Raw genomic sequence first — 19,338 nt, 5'->3', positions numbered from 1 at the left:
GTTGTAGTGCTCAGTGGATATTTGACACTTCCTTTTGTACTGTTGGGGTGTTACACCTTATTTTTCTCCTTTGTCTCTCAAACTGATGATGAGAGCCTCTAGAAGGATTCTGCCCATTTTCAGCAATTTAGACATTTACCCCAGTTTATTACTTTTCTCTTCTTCAAACAAAACCACATAACTTGAACTATCTAGCCCTGCCTCCCAGTTAGAGGGGGAAATAAGGGAGGCACCAAGACCAAACAGGTGCAAGACTACTAAGTAGTAAACTAGGTACAGAGGGGACCACATTTTCTAGCAGCCCCAGGGGTGAGGGAGGAGGATTTGGGAGGCAGGACGAAAACGGAGGTATAGGGAGGACAAATCGGTGATGGGAATCCCTCTGATTTTATGTAAATATGTACCTAAAATATTATGTCAATAATATGTAAGCCACTATGTTCAAAATAAAAATTATATTTAAAAAATACAAACTCATTTTCAGGTCTGTATCTTGGAGACAGGGACCTCCTGGTACCTCTCATCAAATGGAGCCTGTGCTGTCTGCAGGGCTTTTCCTCAGTTTCCTTCTGGGTCCCACTGCCAGTCCTGATTGCCTGCATCTTTCACCCCATTTAGAGACTGTCCCTGATTGGGACATCTTTCACGCCAGGTAGAGACTGGGACCCTCTGGTATCTCCCATCAACCTGCCTTTTCCCAATTCCAAATGAAGACATTTCAATTAAAAATGTATAGTTACAGGCAGATTGGATCTAGAACTTCTTTCTCCTAGAAAATATACAACTTAAAACCCAGCAAAACAAACCAATGAACTAATTTTTTTATTTTACTTAGATTACCTCACTTTTTTTAGGAAAATAATTCTAACATATATATATATATATATATATATGTGTGTGTGTACATATATATATATGCTAGAGGTTTTATATTATATATATATAAAAACTTCTAGCCAACTTTTATACAAACAGTTCAATAGAGAACTTTCTTAAACACCCTGAAATTACAGCATCCCAACCCACCAAATGCTTTTAACAGTGGGGAAACTAAGAAAACACCTGCAGTTGGGGATATTGACAGAAATCTGGCAAATTTCTAAGTCCATCCAAATGCCTGAGTCTTATAGAGGAGGACCTAAAATCAACACAATGTTTTAGAAACAGAAATCAAGAAGTCACTAGCCTGCAAAATTAAGAAATTTATAGATAAATAATTCAAACAACTCAAATAAAAGCTCTTTCAGAAGATGAAAAAATCCATACAAATGGAGCTGGAGGAACTAATGAACATGTTAGCAAGTCATAGAAGCAAAAGTACACAGATAGAAAATTGCATAGACAAACTTGAAAAAAATTACAGGCCAGCAGTTTAAGAAGTAAAAAAAAGAGACAAAATATTGGAAGAACATGGAAAGTACTTAATGGACAAAGAAAAAGGAAATAATCTCCAAATTATAGGAATACCAAGAGGGGAGGAAAATGGAAAGGGGAAAATCAGGAACTGGTTGAAATAATAGCAGAGAACTTTCCTACCACCTGGAAAGAGGCTTCTTACAATTCCAAGAGGCAAAATGTGTGCCAAAAAGACCCTAACAGAACACCACCAAGACCTATATTAATCCAAAAGAGCCAAAAACAAAGAGAGATGGATTACTTAAAAAAGTAAGGGAGAAGAAGAAAAAAAACTCGAGTATCAAGGATAGAACATAAGAATCAAAACAGATCTTCTATTTGAAACAATCCGGACAAGAAAAGAGTGAAATGACATATTCAAACTACTGAATAAAATTTAGAGTCCACTACCAAGAAAAAATTTCATTTACAAGGAAGGGAGAGTTATAAACATTCTCGAACAAAAAAGAAGTTGCGATATTCATGCTAACTAAACCAACTCTAAATGAAGTACTCAAAGATCAATTACATAAATCAAATACCCAATTGCAATAATAACAACCCTACACAACATAATGGCAAAACATCCCTTTCTATCAATAGATTCCTTAAATGTCAATGGTCTAAACTCTCCCCTATGTGCACCAGTGCATATATGGCATTTTTTATTTTTGCATAGGCACTTAAAAAGGGAAAAATCTTATGTATAGAAAGAAGTTCTTATCTAATATAAGAACTTATAAATTTTACATTGCAGGGAGGCCTTTCACCCTGAACATTTGTCATAGTGACTTGACTTAGGCTTCAGTTAATAGATATTGGGTTGAATCCTGAGCCTTGGATCCCATCTTTGGAACTTGCATGGTTTTCTGCACCAGCACCAGAAATCAAATTTCCATCATGGAAGGCCCTAATGCTGCTCTGGAACCGACTTGCTCAAGGGTAGATTTAAATGACACTGACTATTTTGAAACAGCAACAACTTGCTTATAGGGGAGGGGTCTTTGCCTCGTGACCTAAAGATAAAACAAAAGCAGAAGATACTCTGTGACACCCTGACTTCAACATAGGATCTGTGCAAAACTCAAGATCTCTAATTACAGAAGCCTGACTGCGACAACTGTGATTGTGGAGAACTTTGGGGTTAGACAACTTAGTATGTCCAGCACCTGCAGTTGGTCTAATGGCAGGATGCTTCATGAGAAAGGACACTCTGTTTTTAAGCCAAAGGTTTTTTTTATATATATATATTTTTTATATTTCTCCCAACTTTTGCTGTGCTCATCTTTTAGTTCGGGGCTCCTGCCTTTTTTTAATAGAACTTTGGGACACAAATTACTTTGTTTTACCTTACATTTCTGCATTTTTTAAAATAAAAATAAAAAGGGGAATAAATAAAAGGATGGGGGACACAGCCAAGTCATCTCATATACATTGGTAAATAAATATTCAAGCCAAAGTCAACAACAATAGAACCAAAAGACCCAAATTATAACAATCTAAACTTAAAATGGGCCTGTTACATTGGCAGCCCAGGGGGCAAAGGGTGCTGGTATAGGTTGCATTCTTGGGAGCATTGGTGAAGAGAGGTTGACACTGGTGGTGGGAATGGCCCAGATTCACTGTATATCTGAAATCCAATTATGAAGGACTTTGTAAATCACAATAGTTTAAATAAAATAAAACAAACAAAAAAAAGTAACAAACCTCAAGATAAAAGTTCACACTAGTGAGCACAGCCTATATAAGATTAGAAACAAATGTTGTGAAAATGTGGCGAATAAAAGAACTCTGGCACAGTGTTATTAAAATGTAAATTATTATCTCTGTAGAAAGTAGTATAAAAACTCCTTAAAATATAAAATTAAAACAATATATAATGTAAAAATATCTACTATGGTAAGCATTTATTCAAAAAATACAAAAATTAGTTTAAAAGGAAATGCACCCCTGTGTTCAAAGTAGCATTTTTTACATCAGCGAAAATATGGAATCAATTAATCAACCCACCAATGATGATTGAATAAAGAAACTGGCATATATGCTCAATGGAATACTACTACTCTCCACTAGAAAAGTTTAAATTGCTCAAACTGAAACAAAGTTGATGTAGCTTGAAGTGATTATGCTAAGTGAAAATCATAAGGGACTAAAAAACAATTTCCAGATGGTTTTACTCATATGTGAATATAAATAAATAAAGCAAATGAACTGACAAAATCCAACATAATGAGTTCTGCATTAAAATAGTTACTGGAGAAAAAAGTGAAAAGAATGGTATATGCATTTTTGCATCTGGAATGACAATAGAACATTGTTTGTAGTTATGGTAAATCTTACATTTTTACAGAATAAGAAAATATACCTATGAATTTCTATGGGATTGTAAACCAAGATAAGTCAATTAAAATAAAATATAACTCAAAGGAAAATCCAAAATTTGTCAGGGGCTTGAAAAATGCCTTTGTCTTAAAGTGAAAATGTATGAATACAATTATCATCATGTTCTTTTCATAAAGAAAGACAAATACACATGACTCTAGCAGTGTTTGCTAAAAGAAAGCAATCAACTATCCTTCAAGGGAATAGACTTTCTACTATAACAAATCTCAAAAGTATTTTTCTAAGTGTTTTTAATATTGGAATTCTTTATGAGAAAATCTTCTTCGAAAAGGAAAAACACCGTTTCATAAATTGCCTAGCTAAAATAAGTGGAGTTTACCTGATGTCTCAAAATTATACATGTATTAAGATACTAAGATAAGGGAAAATTTCAGTAGAATGTGAACCTCTTTAAAAGTTGGCAAGGAAATGTAGTTACCATTCTTATGATACCTACAACTCACTACACTATTGAACTTTGGGCCATACAAACATCCATCTATTTTATTCCTTTAAGTCACTCACAGCTTTCAATCTCCAGGGTACAGTTTTGTTCATCCAAAGGGTATCTCCGTAGATCCATCATGCATGCAGCTGTAGTTGTAATCCTGTGAGATGAAGGAGAGAAAAGAGCATCATGAGAATGTGGACATTTTATTTTCAGGCTTTCAATACTAAAATATGTTTACCATCTGGCATAAAAATCTGTAATTAAACATTTTGAAGAAAACTAGCGATTGAAGGATTATATGTTTCCCACTAGTGGTGTGAGCTTCTACTGATCAATTCATTTCCTTGAATTGCTTTTATCAATTTTCATTCAAAAACCAACTTCATATGATCTTTATAAGAATTAAGAAATTTTAGAAAGTTGTATGCCTGAAACTCATCTATGAATAACTTTGTGGATCACTTTACCTAATAAAAATTAATTAAAATAGGTAATGAGTAGAATTCTTAGCCTAGTCTATCTAGTCAAAGAATGTTAATTATATTTAGTGAAGTCCATTATTGTAGTTTCTATTATGTCATATTTTCTCTATTTACTAGTATCCTAGCATAGTTTCTATCTATATCTAAGGCACCTTCAGATATATGACCAGAAAGACACATCCATGTTCAAAACCTACTTTTCTCTTCTATTACATACAAACTAAGAATAAAACACAAAAACAACAGTAAATAATAGTATTTAATATTATTTAATTTTTTATATATTTTATTTAAACAACTTGATTACATACATGATTGTTCTTGGGTTTCAGTCATGTAAAGAACACCACCCATCACCAGTGCAACATTCCCATCACCAATGTCCCAAATCACCCTCCTCCCCACCCGACCCCAGGCTTTCCATTTCCCTCATACATTCTCATTATTAGGACAGTTCAAAATGTAGTTATTTCTCTAACTAAACTCATCACTCTTTGTGGTGAGCTTCCTGAGGTGAGCTGGAACTTCCAGCTCTTTTCTCTTTTGTGTCTGAAAATTATTATTGCAAGAATGTCTTTCATTTTTCTTAAAACCCATAGATGAGTGAGACCATTCTGTGTTTTTCTCTCTCTCTCTCTGACTTATTTCAGTCAGCATAATAGATTCCGTGTACATCATGTATAGGAAAATTTCATGACTTCATCACTCCTGACAGCTGCGTAATATTCCATTGTGTATATGTACCACTGTTTCTTTAGCCATTCATCTGTTGAAGGGCATCTTGGTTGTTTCCAGAATCTTGCTATGGTAAATAGTGCTGCAATGAATATAGGTGTAAGGAAGGGGTTTTTGTGTTGTATTTTTGTGTTCCTAGGGTATATTCCTAGGAGTGGTATAGCTGGGTCGTATGGGAGCTCGATTTCCAAATTTTGAAGGAATCTCCATATCGCTTTCCATAAAGGTTGAACTAGACGGCATTCCCACCAGCAGTGGATAAGAGTTCCTTTCTCTCCACATCCCTGCCAACACTGTTTATTCTCATTCTTTGTGATGTGTGCCATTCTCTGTGGTGTGAGGTGGTATCTCATCATTGTTTTGATTTGCATCTTCCTGATGATTAGTGATGTGGAACATTTTTTCATGTGTCTTTTGGCCATTTGTATTTCTTCTTTGTCAAAGAGTCCGTTCATTTCTTCTCCCCATTTTTTGATGGGATTAGATGTTTTTTTCTTGTAAAGTTCTGTCAGTGGCTTGTATATTTTGGAGATTAGCCCTTTATCTGATGGGTATTGGGTGAATAGTTTCTCCCACTCAGTGGGTGGCTCTTGTATCCTGGGCACTATTTCCTTTGAGCTGCAGAAGCTTCTCAGCTTAATATATTCCCATCTGTTAGTCGTTGCTTTCACTTGCTTGGAGAGTACAGTTTCCTCCTTGAAGATGCCAGTAGTCTCAATGTCCTGGAGTGTTTTGCCTATGTGTTGTTCTATATATCTTATGGTTTTGGGTCTGATATCGAGGTCTTTGATCCATTTGGATTTTACCTTGGTACATGGTGTTAGCTGGGGGTCTAAGTTCAATTTTTTTTTGCCAGTGGCTATCCAGTTTTGCCAACACCGCTTGTTGAAGAGGCTTTCTTTGCTCTATTTATGATTTCTTGCTCCTTTATCAAACATTAGGTTATTGTATGTCTGGGGAACATTTTCTGAGTATTCAAGCCTATTCCACTGATCTGAGGGCCTGTCCTTATTCCAGTACCATGCTGTTTTGATAACTATTGCTTTGTAGTAAAGTTAAAGTTGGGGAAAGTAATTTCTCCCATATTCTTTTTCCAATGATTGCTTTAGCTATTCTAGGGTGTTTATTGTTCCAAACGAATTTCAAAAGTGCCTGATCCATTTCTTTGAAGAATGTCATGGGTATCTTTAGAGGGATTGCATTAAATCTGTATAATGCCTTGGGGAGTATTGCCATTTTGATGATGTTAATCCTGCCATCATCTTAATGATCTTCTTAATGAGGCATTAAATACTATTTTCCAGGATTTTGTTGAGGATCTTTGCATCTGAATTCATCAGCGATATTGGTCTGTAACTTTCTTTTTTCGTAGCACCTCTGTCTGGTTGCTTTATAAAAGCTATTTGGAAGTATTTGGAAATGTTTCTGTTTGTTAAATTTCATGAAAGAGGCTTGCCAGGATTGGTAGTAGATCCTCTTGGAAAGTTTGAAAGAATTCATTAGTGAATCTATCTGGGCCTGGGCTTTTGTTTTTCGGCAGACATTTGATTACCATTTTAATTTCATCAATAGTGATGGGGGTGTTTAGATATGCTACATCCTCTTCCTTCAACTGTGGAGGATTATAAAATTCCAAGAATTTATCCATTTCTTCCAGGTTCTCATTTTTAGTGGCATAGAGTTTCTCAAAGTAGTTTCTGATTACCCTTTGAATTCCTGTCATATCAGTAGTCATCTCTCCTTTTTCATTCCTAATATGAGTTATCAAGTTTTTCTCTCTCTCTTTCTTTGTTAGTTTTTCCAGTGGTCTATCAATCTTGTTTATTTTTTCAAACAACCAACTTCTGCTCTCATTGATCTTTCAGATTGTTTTTTGGTTTTCCACTTCGTTGATTTCTGCTCTCAGCTTTGTTATTTCCTTCTGTCTCCCTATTTTTGGGTCCTTTTATTGAGCACTTTTTAGTTCTATTAGTTGTGTCATTAAGCTACTCAGGTAAGCTCCTTCTTCCTTCCTGATGTGTGCTTGCAAAGCTATAAATTTTTCTCTCAGTACTGCTTTTGCTGTGTCCCATAAGTTCTGATAGTTTGTGTCTTTGTTGTCATTTGTTTCCAGGAATCTTTTGATTTCCTCCTTGATTTCATCTTGGACCCATTGGTTATTCAGTATGAAGCTGTTTAACTTTCAGGTGTTAAAGTTTTTCTTCTGTGTCCCTTTGGAATTCACAAATAGTTTCAGAGCCTTGTGGTCAGCGAAGGTAGTCTGCAAAATTTCTATCCTCTTGATATTATGGAGGTATGTTTTATGTGCCAGCATGTCGTCTATCCTGGAGAATGTCCCATGTACGTTGGAGAAGAATGTGTATCCCGGTTTCTGGGGATGGAGTGTCCTATATATATCTACTAGGCCTCTTTCTTTCATTTCTCTTTTTAGGTCTAGTATATTCTTGTTGGGTTTCATTCTGGTTGACCTATTCAGTGTTGACAAAGCCGTGTTGAGGTCCCCCACAATGATTGTGTTGTTATTGATTATGTTTTTCAGATTTGTCAACAATTGTATTAAATATTTTGCTGGCCCCTCATTCAGTGCATATATGTTTAGGAAAGTTTTTTCTTTCTGCTTTACATACCGCTTGATAAATATAAAATGTTTATCTTTGTCCCTTACAACCTTCCTGAGTATAAAGTTTGCATTATCTGATATTAGTATAACCACTCCAGCTTTTTTATTCGTGTTGTTTGCTTGGATAATTTTTCTCCAGCCTTTTATTTTGAATCTATGTTTGTTCTGACTATTCAGGTGCGTTTCTTGTAGGCAGCAGAAGGTTGGATTGAGTTTTTTGATCCATTTAGCCACTCTGTGTCTCTTAACTGGTGCATTTAGTCCATTGACATTGAGAGAAAGAATTGTCCTGGGATTTAATGCCATCTTTATATTAAAATTTGGTGTGTCTTTTGGTTAGTCTTGTCTTAAATTAGGTCTTTCAGTTTTTCTCTTAAGACTGGTTTTGAATCTGTAAAGTTTCTGAGCTGTTGTTTGTCTGTGAAACCATGTATTGTTTTTTCAAACTGAAAAGTGAGTTTTGCTGGGTACAGTATTCTAGGTGAAACATTTATTTCATTCAGTCTTGTCACAATATCCCACCACTGATTTCTAGTCTTGAATATTTCTGGTGACAGGTCTGCAGTAAATCTCAAGGATGCTCCCTTGAATGTAATTTCCCTTTTTTATCTTGCTGTTTTCAGAATTTTGTCTCTATTTGTGGGATTCATCATTGTGACTAGGATGTGTCTTTGGGGTATTCTTTTTGGGGCCTCTTTTGGTTGGTACTCTTCAAGCATGCCGGATTTGATCACATATATTCTTTAGCTCTGGAAGTTTCTCTTTAATCATGTTCCTGGAAATTTTCTCCTGGGTCTCTGAGACTCCAATGATTCTTAAGTTGTTTCTGTTGAGCTTATCGTAGACTTCTATTTTCATCTGTTTCCATTTTTTGACTAAATTTTCCATTGCCTGTTCATTTGCTTTAAGTTTTTTTTTCCAATCTCTCCTGCTGTATGGAATTGTTATGTATCTCATCTTCCACAGCACCAAGTCTATTCTCAGCTTCTGATACCCTGTCCCAGAGCTTATCCATTTTGTCATTCACTTCTTTTACTGACTTTTTCAGGCCTGTTAGTTGACATGTTATTTCAGTTTTGAGTTTTGTGATTTCTGTCTTCATATTTTCTTGGTTCTTATTAGTGTTCTTTTCAACTCGATCCATGGTTTCTTTGAGTTCGTTGAGGATCTTCCATATTGCTAATCTAAAGTCCTTATCTGAGAGGTTGATTAGTTGGTTGGTCATTATCTGGTCATCAGAATTGTCATCTTCATTCTCTATGTCTGGTGCTGGCCTGCCTTGTTTCCCCATTGTCACACCTGTATTGTGGATTTTTATGTCTTGTGGTGGTATTTATTTGCTAAATGATGCAGGCAGCCACACTTTTCTGGTTCCACCCTTTCTGGATGAGTCGACTTGCCTCCAAGGGAGGGGATTCCTCCGTGGATGAAGCCTCACACAGGATCAAATCTTAGGCCAGAGTACTCAGCAGAGAAGACAGTTGAGAGAGAAATTCTGGGCTTCAGTGATCCAGCACAGTACTTAGTTTGAGTTTTTCTTCTTGTTGTGATGGTGTTCTTTTCTTAGAAAGAGTGCAGGGCCGTGAAGCGAAGCTGAGCGGTTGTGCTTTCCTGGAGCCTTTTTTCTGCTCACTCCCAAGAGGTTCACGCAATAGGACAGTAGACAGACACACACAGGCAGCACTCACAATTTTTCACAGTCGTGCCCCACTGGGCAGGCATAGTTTCGTGGATTTTCTGAGCCTGATGTCACAAACAGGGGACCTGGCTTCTGCAAATTGTTTTGTAACTTTCTATGCTTCACATTCACCACCATTAGATAAATTTGACAGTTTGATTTATCTTTTAGGCCATGGTCCACTTACTACTCACTAAGGTAGTGTATAACGATTAAAGATATATTGTTCTAGGATCAGTGTATTTATCATATCAACTAATTTGTTTTTCTATTTATAAGTGTTTATGCACATTTAAAGCTCAGACTTAAGATACTTTATGTATATTTTCATTATTATTATATATTATCTTGATAGACTGATTGCAAAAACTATGAAGTTTTAACTTAAGTTCATATGCCTAATCCCCTTTATGGACATTTGAAACTATTTTGCTATAAAATATATTTTCTTTAATAAAGTTTTGGTCTTTACCCACATACAAATGTATAATTTTATAAAAGTAATTCAAACTTTTAGTTAAATGTATTTTTTTACCTTTTTATAAAGAGATATGCCATTTGAAATGTCTCATATTACTCTGTGCAAAATGAAGCACAATCGTGGATAAGTGGGAGGGTAAATCTTGGATAGGTGTGGAGCATAAACATATAGAAACCCTACTCATTTTAATTAACAAGTATCTGAATTAATTCTGTAAGAATACATAATATCCTGTTGAATAAATTTGGTTCAGTGTTGTTGATGGACAAACTGCAATATATTTTCCTAATCACCTACTAATGTGTATTTACAGTGCTTTATATTCTTTATTTTTATAAATGAAGACTTTTTGAGAAAATATAATCTTATAACCTGACAGCACTTTATAAAATAAAACATACGATGGTTAACAGGATTATGAAAGATTATTCATTATCACTGATAACCAGGGACAAGTCTCACACTAGTTAGAAAGTACAAAAGACATAAATATCCAAAAGGCAAGAAGATGTATAAGGCCAAAAATATAACATATAATACTCAAAGATAATACTCAGAAGATAGATAGAACATGTGCTGGTGGAGTGAATAAAAAATACATATTCTTGCTGGTGGTAATGTAAACTAGTTTCACCTCTACTAATGTCATCATAGAAATTTCTCAAAAATTAAATTATAATTGCTATTTAACCTAGAAATTACACTCCCATGTATCTATTCAAGGAAACATAAAACGCCATTTCAAGATATATATTGATAACTATGTTTATTGTCAAACCATTTACTGAAACTTGTGTTTATTGTAAACACAAGTGTCCATCAACAGAAGAGTGATACAGAAGATGTGAGATATATGTGTATACATATATATATATAGATGTGTATGTGTGTGTATACACCACATATTGTTTTTGAGCGACACCTGGAAGTGCTCAGAGCTTACCCTTTGCACTCAGGGATCACTCCTTGTGGGACTCAGAGAAGGTAACATAGGTATTGGTGATTAAATATAGGTCAACTGTGTACAAGAAGTACTCTACCTACTTTATCTTTGTTCTGGTCTCAAGAAGATTCACTATAATATTGATGACATTTTTCAGCTATAATAAAAGATGAAATTTTGCATTTCGCTGCAACTTAGATGGAAATGGAGGATGTCATGCTATGGAAAACAAATCAGATAACTATTGGCTGATTTGTCAAATGACGTTTATAAAGAAACAAAGTAAGCATACAAATTACAATGAAAGGGCTTGAGCACAGAGGTAGGGCATTTGCCTTGCATGCAGCCAACCATTGACAGGCACCGATTTGATTCCCGGCATCCTATATGCTCCCCCGAGCCTGCCAGGAGCGATTTCTGAGCCCAGAAGCAGGAGTGACCCCTAAACATTGCCAATAGTGGTTCAAACTCCCCTCCTCAAATTACAGTGAAAATAAATCCTTAGACTCTAATAAGAGAACTGAGATTATTACCAAGAAGGAAGAGATTGTGGGCTGAAAGGCTCCATAGAATTATAGTAGAGAGCTATTGCCCCTTTTGTGTTGGGCTTGTTTTGGTCATGTATTCTTAGTTCACTGCACTTTTATAATTTTATAAACTAATGACTCAGTAAAAACTAAACAAAAGGGGCTGAATGATGGTGCAGCAGTAGGGCATTTGCCTTGTACGTGGCTGACCCAGGACAGACTATCCCATATGGTTCCCCAAGTCAGGAAAAATTTCTGAGTGCATAGCTAGAAGTAACCCCTGAGTGTCACCAGGTATGGTCCAAAAACAAACAAACAAAAACCAAAACAAAAACTCAAGTATGCTTTCCTCTAAAAATAATCAAATATAGAATACAAGTAAGTAAAATCTATATTTTGTTACCTATTTTATATTTGATATCTATTTTAATTTGCACACAAATATGAAAAGGGTATTATGAAAACTGTAAATCATACCAGAAGCTTGTAATGACCTGATGTTTTAAAAACTATGCTTGCCTTGTCCAGTTTTCTTCTCTTTTCCCACATCATATTTTATAAAATCCAGTTGTATAATCACAACTCATAAAAAGAGGGAATAAAAACAGTTGTAGAACTTGAAATGTGTTAAGTTCTTTTCTCTGGAGAGCAATGACTTGGCAGTTTCTTCTTGGTGTCTATCTGATTCAAAAGTCAAATTCTTATTCTATTAGGCTAGTTAAGGATAGCAATTGTCTATCACACACACACACACACACACACACACACACACACACACACACACACACAGCCACCAAAATTTTTTATCCAAAAAATGGGAGATTCCACTGATATTCAGACAGATAGCCACAAATCCAGGTAGTAACCTTAGAAATAAGCAATAGTATATCTGTTTTTGTTAATTTAAGAATTTAACTTTTCTAAGACTACCCTAGGCTTCATTCTAGGATCTGTGCCAAAACCAAGACCACCAGTTACAGAACAACAACAACAATTACAATAACAATGATGGAACAGAACTGCTAGAACCATAAAGATTCTATCCTAAGTTTCATCCTATGACTTAAGCAAATACCTAGATCTCTAGTTAGAGGCCTGATTCTATCATCCACAACTGACTGCAAAGTTTCCTGGCACCATAAAATGTCCTCAGGGTGTGAAGAGGAGCATATATGGAGCCTGTAGTTATTCCCATGAAAGTATGCTTTAAGTGTGGAGAAAACCCTTCATTTTTTAGGCCAAGGGAATTCCCTTTTTAATTTCCCCAATATTTAGTGTGCCTATGCAAAAACAAAAATAAACATTGCCACACTAGCACTCATTCCTTTTTTCTTTTCTTTACTTTTTTTCCTTTTCATTCTCTTGGTTATTGTTTGGTTATTATATTTGTTGCTGTGGTGCTTTTTTGTAGTTTCTGGTTTTGGTCTTTTGTTTGATTTTTGTTTCTTTTTTATGTTTGTTTCTTTTGTTTTTTTTGTTGTTGTTGTAGGTTTTTATCTTTTGTCTTTTTTTTCCGCCTTTTTTGTTATATTTTTCTTTTTTCTTCTTTTCTTTTCAAACAGAACCACATAACTTGAATCATCTTATTCTGCCTCATAAACTGAGTGGAAAAAAAATGGATGGTACCAGAACCAAACAGTCGTATGAACATTAAATAGAAATTAAAAAGAATCAGACTTAAACACCAAACCCAACATTAATGACAACAGAATCGATAGCCAATCTTCAATAAGCTATACATAAAGGGGACCAGTTATCCAAGCAGTCCGGGGGCAAAAGAGGGGAATGCTGGTAACTGGGGTGGAGGGAGGACAACACTGGTGGTAGGAATACCATGATTTAATGCCACTCTGCACCTCAAATATTACTGTGAAAGAGTTGTAATTCATGTTGATCACAACTATTTAAAAATTTTAGCTTTTCTAGATATTTTAATATATTGTTAACAAAGCCTGAAACTGGGAGCTCTTTGTAAGAAAAAAATTGTTTCTCAGCAAGAATTTCAGGATCATTAACAAAAATAAAAAAGAGAGATAACCCTGAATAGAATTTTTGGCCTCTTTTGTCTTCTTTTTTATTTATTTAAACAACTTTATTCTTTATTACATACATGTTTATGTTTGGTTTTCAGTCATGTAAAGAACACCACCCATCACCAGTGCAACATTCCCATCACCAATATCCCAAATCTCCATCTTCCCTACACAACCCCAGCCTGTACTCTAGACAGGCTTTCTATTTCCCTCGTACATTCTCTTTATTAGGATAGTTCAAAACGTAGCTATTTCTCTAACTAAACTCATCCCTGTTTGTGGCGAGCTTCATGAGGTGAGCTGTAACTTCCAGCTCTTTTCTCTTTTGTGTCTGAAAGTTATTATTGCAAGAATGTCTTTCATTTGTCTTAAAACCCAGAGATGAGTGAGACAATTCTGCATCTTTCTCTCTCTCTGACTTATTTCACTCAGCATAATAAATTCCATGTACATCCATGTATGGGAAAATTTCATGACTTCATCTCTCCTGACGGCTGCATAATATTCCTTTGTGTATATGTACCACTGTTTCTTTAGCCATTCATCTGTTGAAAGGTACCTTGGCTGTTTCCAGAGTCTTGCTATGGCAAATAGTGCTGCAATGAATACAGGTGTAAGGAAGGGATTTTTGTATTGTATTTTTGTGTTCCTAGGGTATATTCCTAGGAGTGGTATAGCTGGGTCGTATGGGAGCTCGATATCCAGTTTTTGGAGGAATCTCCATATTGTTTTCCATAAAAGTTGAACTAGACGGCATTCCCACCAGCAGTGGATAAGAGTTCCTTTCTCTCCACATCCCAGCCAGTGAAGCAACAATGAACATTTCTAACAACATTTCTTGTGTTTTCTTTTGCTCATCTTCCTTAAAGTAATTGCTCAGCAGTGTTTAGTCACCTCTACGATTAATTAACACATCCACACAGAAATGTTCTCACATTGTGGTTGAAGCACACTGCTATTCTAAATCTATGAAAATCAAAGGTACCAAAGATCAGAAAACTTGATAGATTAAGGGCTTCAATACTCAATTATTTTTTGAATTATTTTCAACTTTTCACACTCAAGTCATTCATTGTAATTGTGTGAAAACAAATTGTTATTGGCTGATAATAAATGAAAACACAACAAATTAGAACAAGCTAAAGACAAGAGCATTAAATTAATATCTTTCTAAACACAGACTTCCCAGAGGTATAGATTAAAGACATCATCACATTTATAGGTATATCTCCTATCAAAGACATTTAAAATGATTTACATTCTAATTCCATTTAGTGGTGTTTAGAAAGTAGATCCGAATATTATAAAAGGTCATTAGTTCAAAGAATCTAAGTTTCCACGGTGCAACGGAACTACTGAAAATAATATTCCTGTAAAATACATTTATTACGATATATGCTACATGGATCTTAGGAGTCTCTGTTGTCATAATCATATATGTCTGATATATAAGGCTGTGCTTTGGCAGCACAACACACTTATATGTAAGATCAACATGACTCTCTCTTTGTTCTCAAAACATGGTAATATAAAACTCTTGGAGCATTAGTAACTAAATATCTGGCTACATATGCAAACATACACATACCCATATGAACAAATACATGTTTGAAGATAATATTTTTTAAATAAGAGTTTGAACAAAATAGATGAAAAAATTGAGGTGTTGAAATGTGGCTGAAATCTTAAATTTTATAGAAAACCCAAAATTGAAACTTGAATTTCTCAGGATATAACTACATAACTTAAATCGCCTATATGAAAAGAAAATGAGAAAGGGGAAATGCTGAATATGATATTGGTAATAAATAGAGTAACCATATTAATGTCAATTTTACCTGAAATATTTAAAAAAGGAAATATTTTTGGCTTCTAGGCTATATGAACACTTACTCTTATATAACAGTTATTTAGTGGTGAAAAAGCATTATTTTCATAGTTGACCTCAAAATTTGTTTTAGGTAGGCTCTTACCATTAAGTGCTGATTTTCTCAACCATCTATATACTAAATATTTGAAAATATAATTTTTAACTATTTTGCTTTGTTTTGGGGCCACAGTTGTCTATGCTCAAGGTTCTCCTATCTCTGCACTTGGGAATAACTTCTGGGGTGCTTTGGGGACCAACTGGGATATGAGGAATCTAATCCAGTTAGTTGCATGCAAGGCATACACTCTACTCACTGTTCATTTAGCCCCAAATATTTTACTTTCTTAGAAAGAAACTTGAATTCTATATTGTGAGTGTCCACAAAGTAACATTTCATAAATTAGACCTTTTCAGTCAAATTTTGTTCTGAAACCGTAATAAAACTTCATAGAAAACAATGTTAAAGTTAACCTATGCAAATCTGGGAAAGGTGTTGAACTCCCATGAAAGATTATGATTTTATACTATTTTTCTTGAGGCATTGATAAACTACTTTCTGCTGCATCTTAAGGGGTGAAGTAAATTAAACCTACACAATAAAATTCTATAAGGTAATTCCAACTCATAAATACTATTAGTTTCTTATTTCCTTTGTGAGACATATAAATTAAGTTGCTTAAAGCAGAAACATGCATTCTCTTACATTTCCTAAGGACAGAAGTCATCAATTAGGATTTTAAGCAGGGATATATGTGAGGTTCTAGAGAAATATCTATTTTCTTGCCTTTTTGTTTTTCAATTTATAGAAGCTGTTTGCCTTCTCCATCGTCATTTTTTCACAGTGCTAGAGATCAATCTCTGATCTAGTTAAGTAAGACTTTATGGCTGAATCTCATCCCAGGTCCTTCCTCCATTTTCAAAGAGCACAGTTAAAATTTCTTTGTCTATATTTACTCAGCCTCTAACACTTCTGCTTTCCTTTTTTTTAATATGATTTGTCATTTTTATTTTAGTCAAATATTAAAGACTTAGCCAAGAAGATTTTTAGATTCTGCTTTCCTTTTAAAGAAAGCTTTGTTGGGGCTGGACTGGTGGCACAAGCAGTAGGACATTTGCCTTGCACTCACTAACCTAAGACAAACTGTGTTCAATACCCCAGCGTCTCATATGGTTCCCCAAGCCAGGAGCGATTTCTGAGCACATGGCTAGGAGTAGGCCCTGAGTGTCACTGAGTGTGGCCCAAAAGCAAGCAAGCAAGCAAAAAACAAACAAAAAACGAAAGAAAATTGTTATTGCATTGAGCCCACCTAAGTTAAACTCATCTTAGAATTCCTAATCACTGCAAAGTCTTTTTTTGATAGATAATATATTTATAGGTCCTAAAATAATAATATGAGCATTTGGAGGTGACATTATATATTTTATTATTTATTATTTATAACAATATTTATATTAACCCTCTCTTGAGTCTGTTGATACTGTTTTATACTAATTTAAAATATAAAAAAATCAAACTTGAGAGGGTTAAGAAATATTTCAAGTTTATATAGTTGACTAGAAATAATATTTAGATTCAAAATTAGGTATGTTAGTTTCAAGAGTAAAGGTTTATTTTCTTCCCAGTTATTATATTCAGACCAAATAATTCTAAACAGAGATTGTTTCAGTAAAAATTTTCTTCACAGAAGCAACATAACTTAGAAGTTGAGTTGAAGTTATCAAATATTTACCTTTCATTTAAAGATCCTTCTTTGTCTAATCAATAGTGTCTATAAATAAGAATGATAGACTTAGAAATAGGAATTAAGCAATGCTTTTATCATGAATATAATAATAATAATAAAATATATTAAATTTAATGTTCATATTAACTGTTTTTGTTTGTTTTGTTTATACTGAGAAATCTCAAAAGGTAGAGGCATTCTATATTATTTTTATAAAGTTGCATGTTTATCTCTCATTTGAGATCTCTTATTTTTGCCTTTTTTCCACCCAAATATACAAGATAAAAGAAATATTAACATGATCCAAAAAACAAGAAAATTTTTTAGGAAGGAGATATCAGATCAACTTTTTAGTTATGTCAATTTGAAAAAAAAAGATACATTACCTAAGCTGATTATGTTCTGTGAATAGAATTATTATGTAAAGTGGAATTTGAAATAAGAAAAAGAAAGTGGGCCATAAAATGAACATTTTTTGATAATTATATTCAGAAACAATTGAAATACGGGTCAGGAGAACCAGTCCATGGTAGGAAGCTTTTCACAAATAGTGGGAAAAAGCAGTTAGGGTAGAGAAGGGATCACTATGACAATGATAGTTGGAAATGATCATCTGGACAAGAACTGAGTGTTGAAAGAAATTAAAGTGATAGGCATGATTCCCCTCAGTAATAATATTGCAAACTACAGTGTCTAAAGTGGGGAGGAAGTGTGTGTATGTGTATGTGTGTGTGTGCGTGATAGAGATAGATAGATAGATAGAGAGAGAGAAAGAGAGAGAGAGAGAAGGAGATAAAAATTGAGAGAGGAAAAATGTCTGTTCCATAGGCATATAAGTAGAGGGAAGGAGGAAAATTGGGGACATTGGTGGTGGGCAATGGGCATTGGTGAAGGGTATTGTACGTGACCAGATTATTTCATCCATGAATACCTCAGCATCTATGAAAAATAAGACTTCTGTATTATAAACTACTTTTTAACAAAGGTGTTTAAATAAAGTAATTAATAAAAATGCACATACTTATTACATAGAAGTTATTCAATTAACTAGATATTCTCTCATATACCTCCAAATAAGTACATGCATACATGTAAGATGATCATACAAATATTTTGTGCAATGAATGCATAATTTATTGTAAGCACTAGCAAAATATCTGATAAACATAAAATATAGACAAGAGAATAAAAATTAACTAACCAAACTTACTAATTCCAAGTTTATTGCTCTTACTCTAATAATTTTATCTCAGCTTTCACTTAAATTTTCTTAAGTCATTGGTATTCTCCATTAATTAATAATTTTAATGCATTTTATGAATTCTTAGGAATCTTTCATATAGATAAACCATGATTTACTTAATCATTCTTCTACTGGATGGCATCGTTCCATTCTCATAGTGATGCTTTCAAAATATCAACATTTAATGCTATCATTCTCATTGATATTAGTATGTTTTTCTTATTTAACAATTTTTAAACATCTTAATTTAGAGACAATTGAGAAGTTCTGGGTCACATCTACCTCTGCTCTGGATTACTCTTGACTTTGCGCTTAGGGATCACTCCTGACAGTGCTCAGGGGACCATATTTGGTGCCAGGGTTTGAACTGTGTCAACTGCACGCAAGGTATATACTTTATTCTTTTTAAAGTTTCCATTTTCTTTGCTTCTTCTGTTTTGTATTCTTGGTGTTGGATTCTAATAACATTCATTTTAGTGTAATGCCAAGTCATTTTCAGATAGCAGGCTGTGTACCAAATGTTGTGCAAATGGGCTAATTTCTATTCATTTCTGTGCAGCCAGGGTGATTTATGAACTGTATTGTAAATATGAAAAGCTGTTCATAAATCAGAATGGTCTGGAAAAAGAAACACTTTTAAAAGTACCAGTTTATTGGCAGTAGTAATTAATAGACCTTGGTAAAGTATCTAGCACCAATTTTAGTCATGGTTCATGACAGATGTCTAGTTGACTTCAAGATAGACTTTCCAAATGATAATCATCAGACTCATAT

General features: G+C 34.3%; 1 protein-coding gene across 1 annotated transcript in view; it reads right to left on the bottom strand.

Moving 5' to 3' along the window:
- Positions 1-19,338, bottom strand: part of GABRB1 (gamma-aminobutyric acid type A receptor subunit beta1) — a 473,522-nt gene that overhangs the window by 143,884 nt on the left and 310,300 nt on the right. Inside the window, exon 5 of the mRNA XM_049790155.1 lies at positions 4,303-4,385. Coding sequence (XP_049646112.1) covers positions 4,303-4,385 — 83 coding nt within the window. The remainder of the gene's footprint in view (positions 1-4,302; positions 4,386-19,338) is intronic.

The sequence above is a fragment of the Suncus etruscus genome, chromosome 16, assembly GCF_024139225.1.
Source record: "Suncus etruscus isolate mSunEtr1 chromosome 16, mSunEtr1.pri.cur, whole genome shotgun sequence".
NCBI classification, from domain to species: domain Eukaryota; kingdom Metazoa; phylum Chordata; class Mammalia; order Eulipotyphla; family Soricidae; genus Suncus; species Suncus etruscus.
The sequence above is the reverse complement of the archived record's forward strand: the minus strand, read 5'-3'. Positions and strand labels throughout refer to the sequence as shown.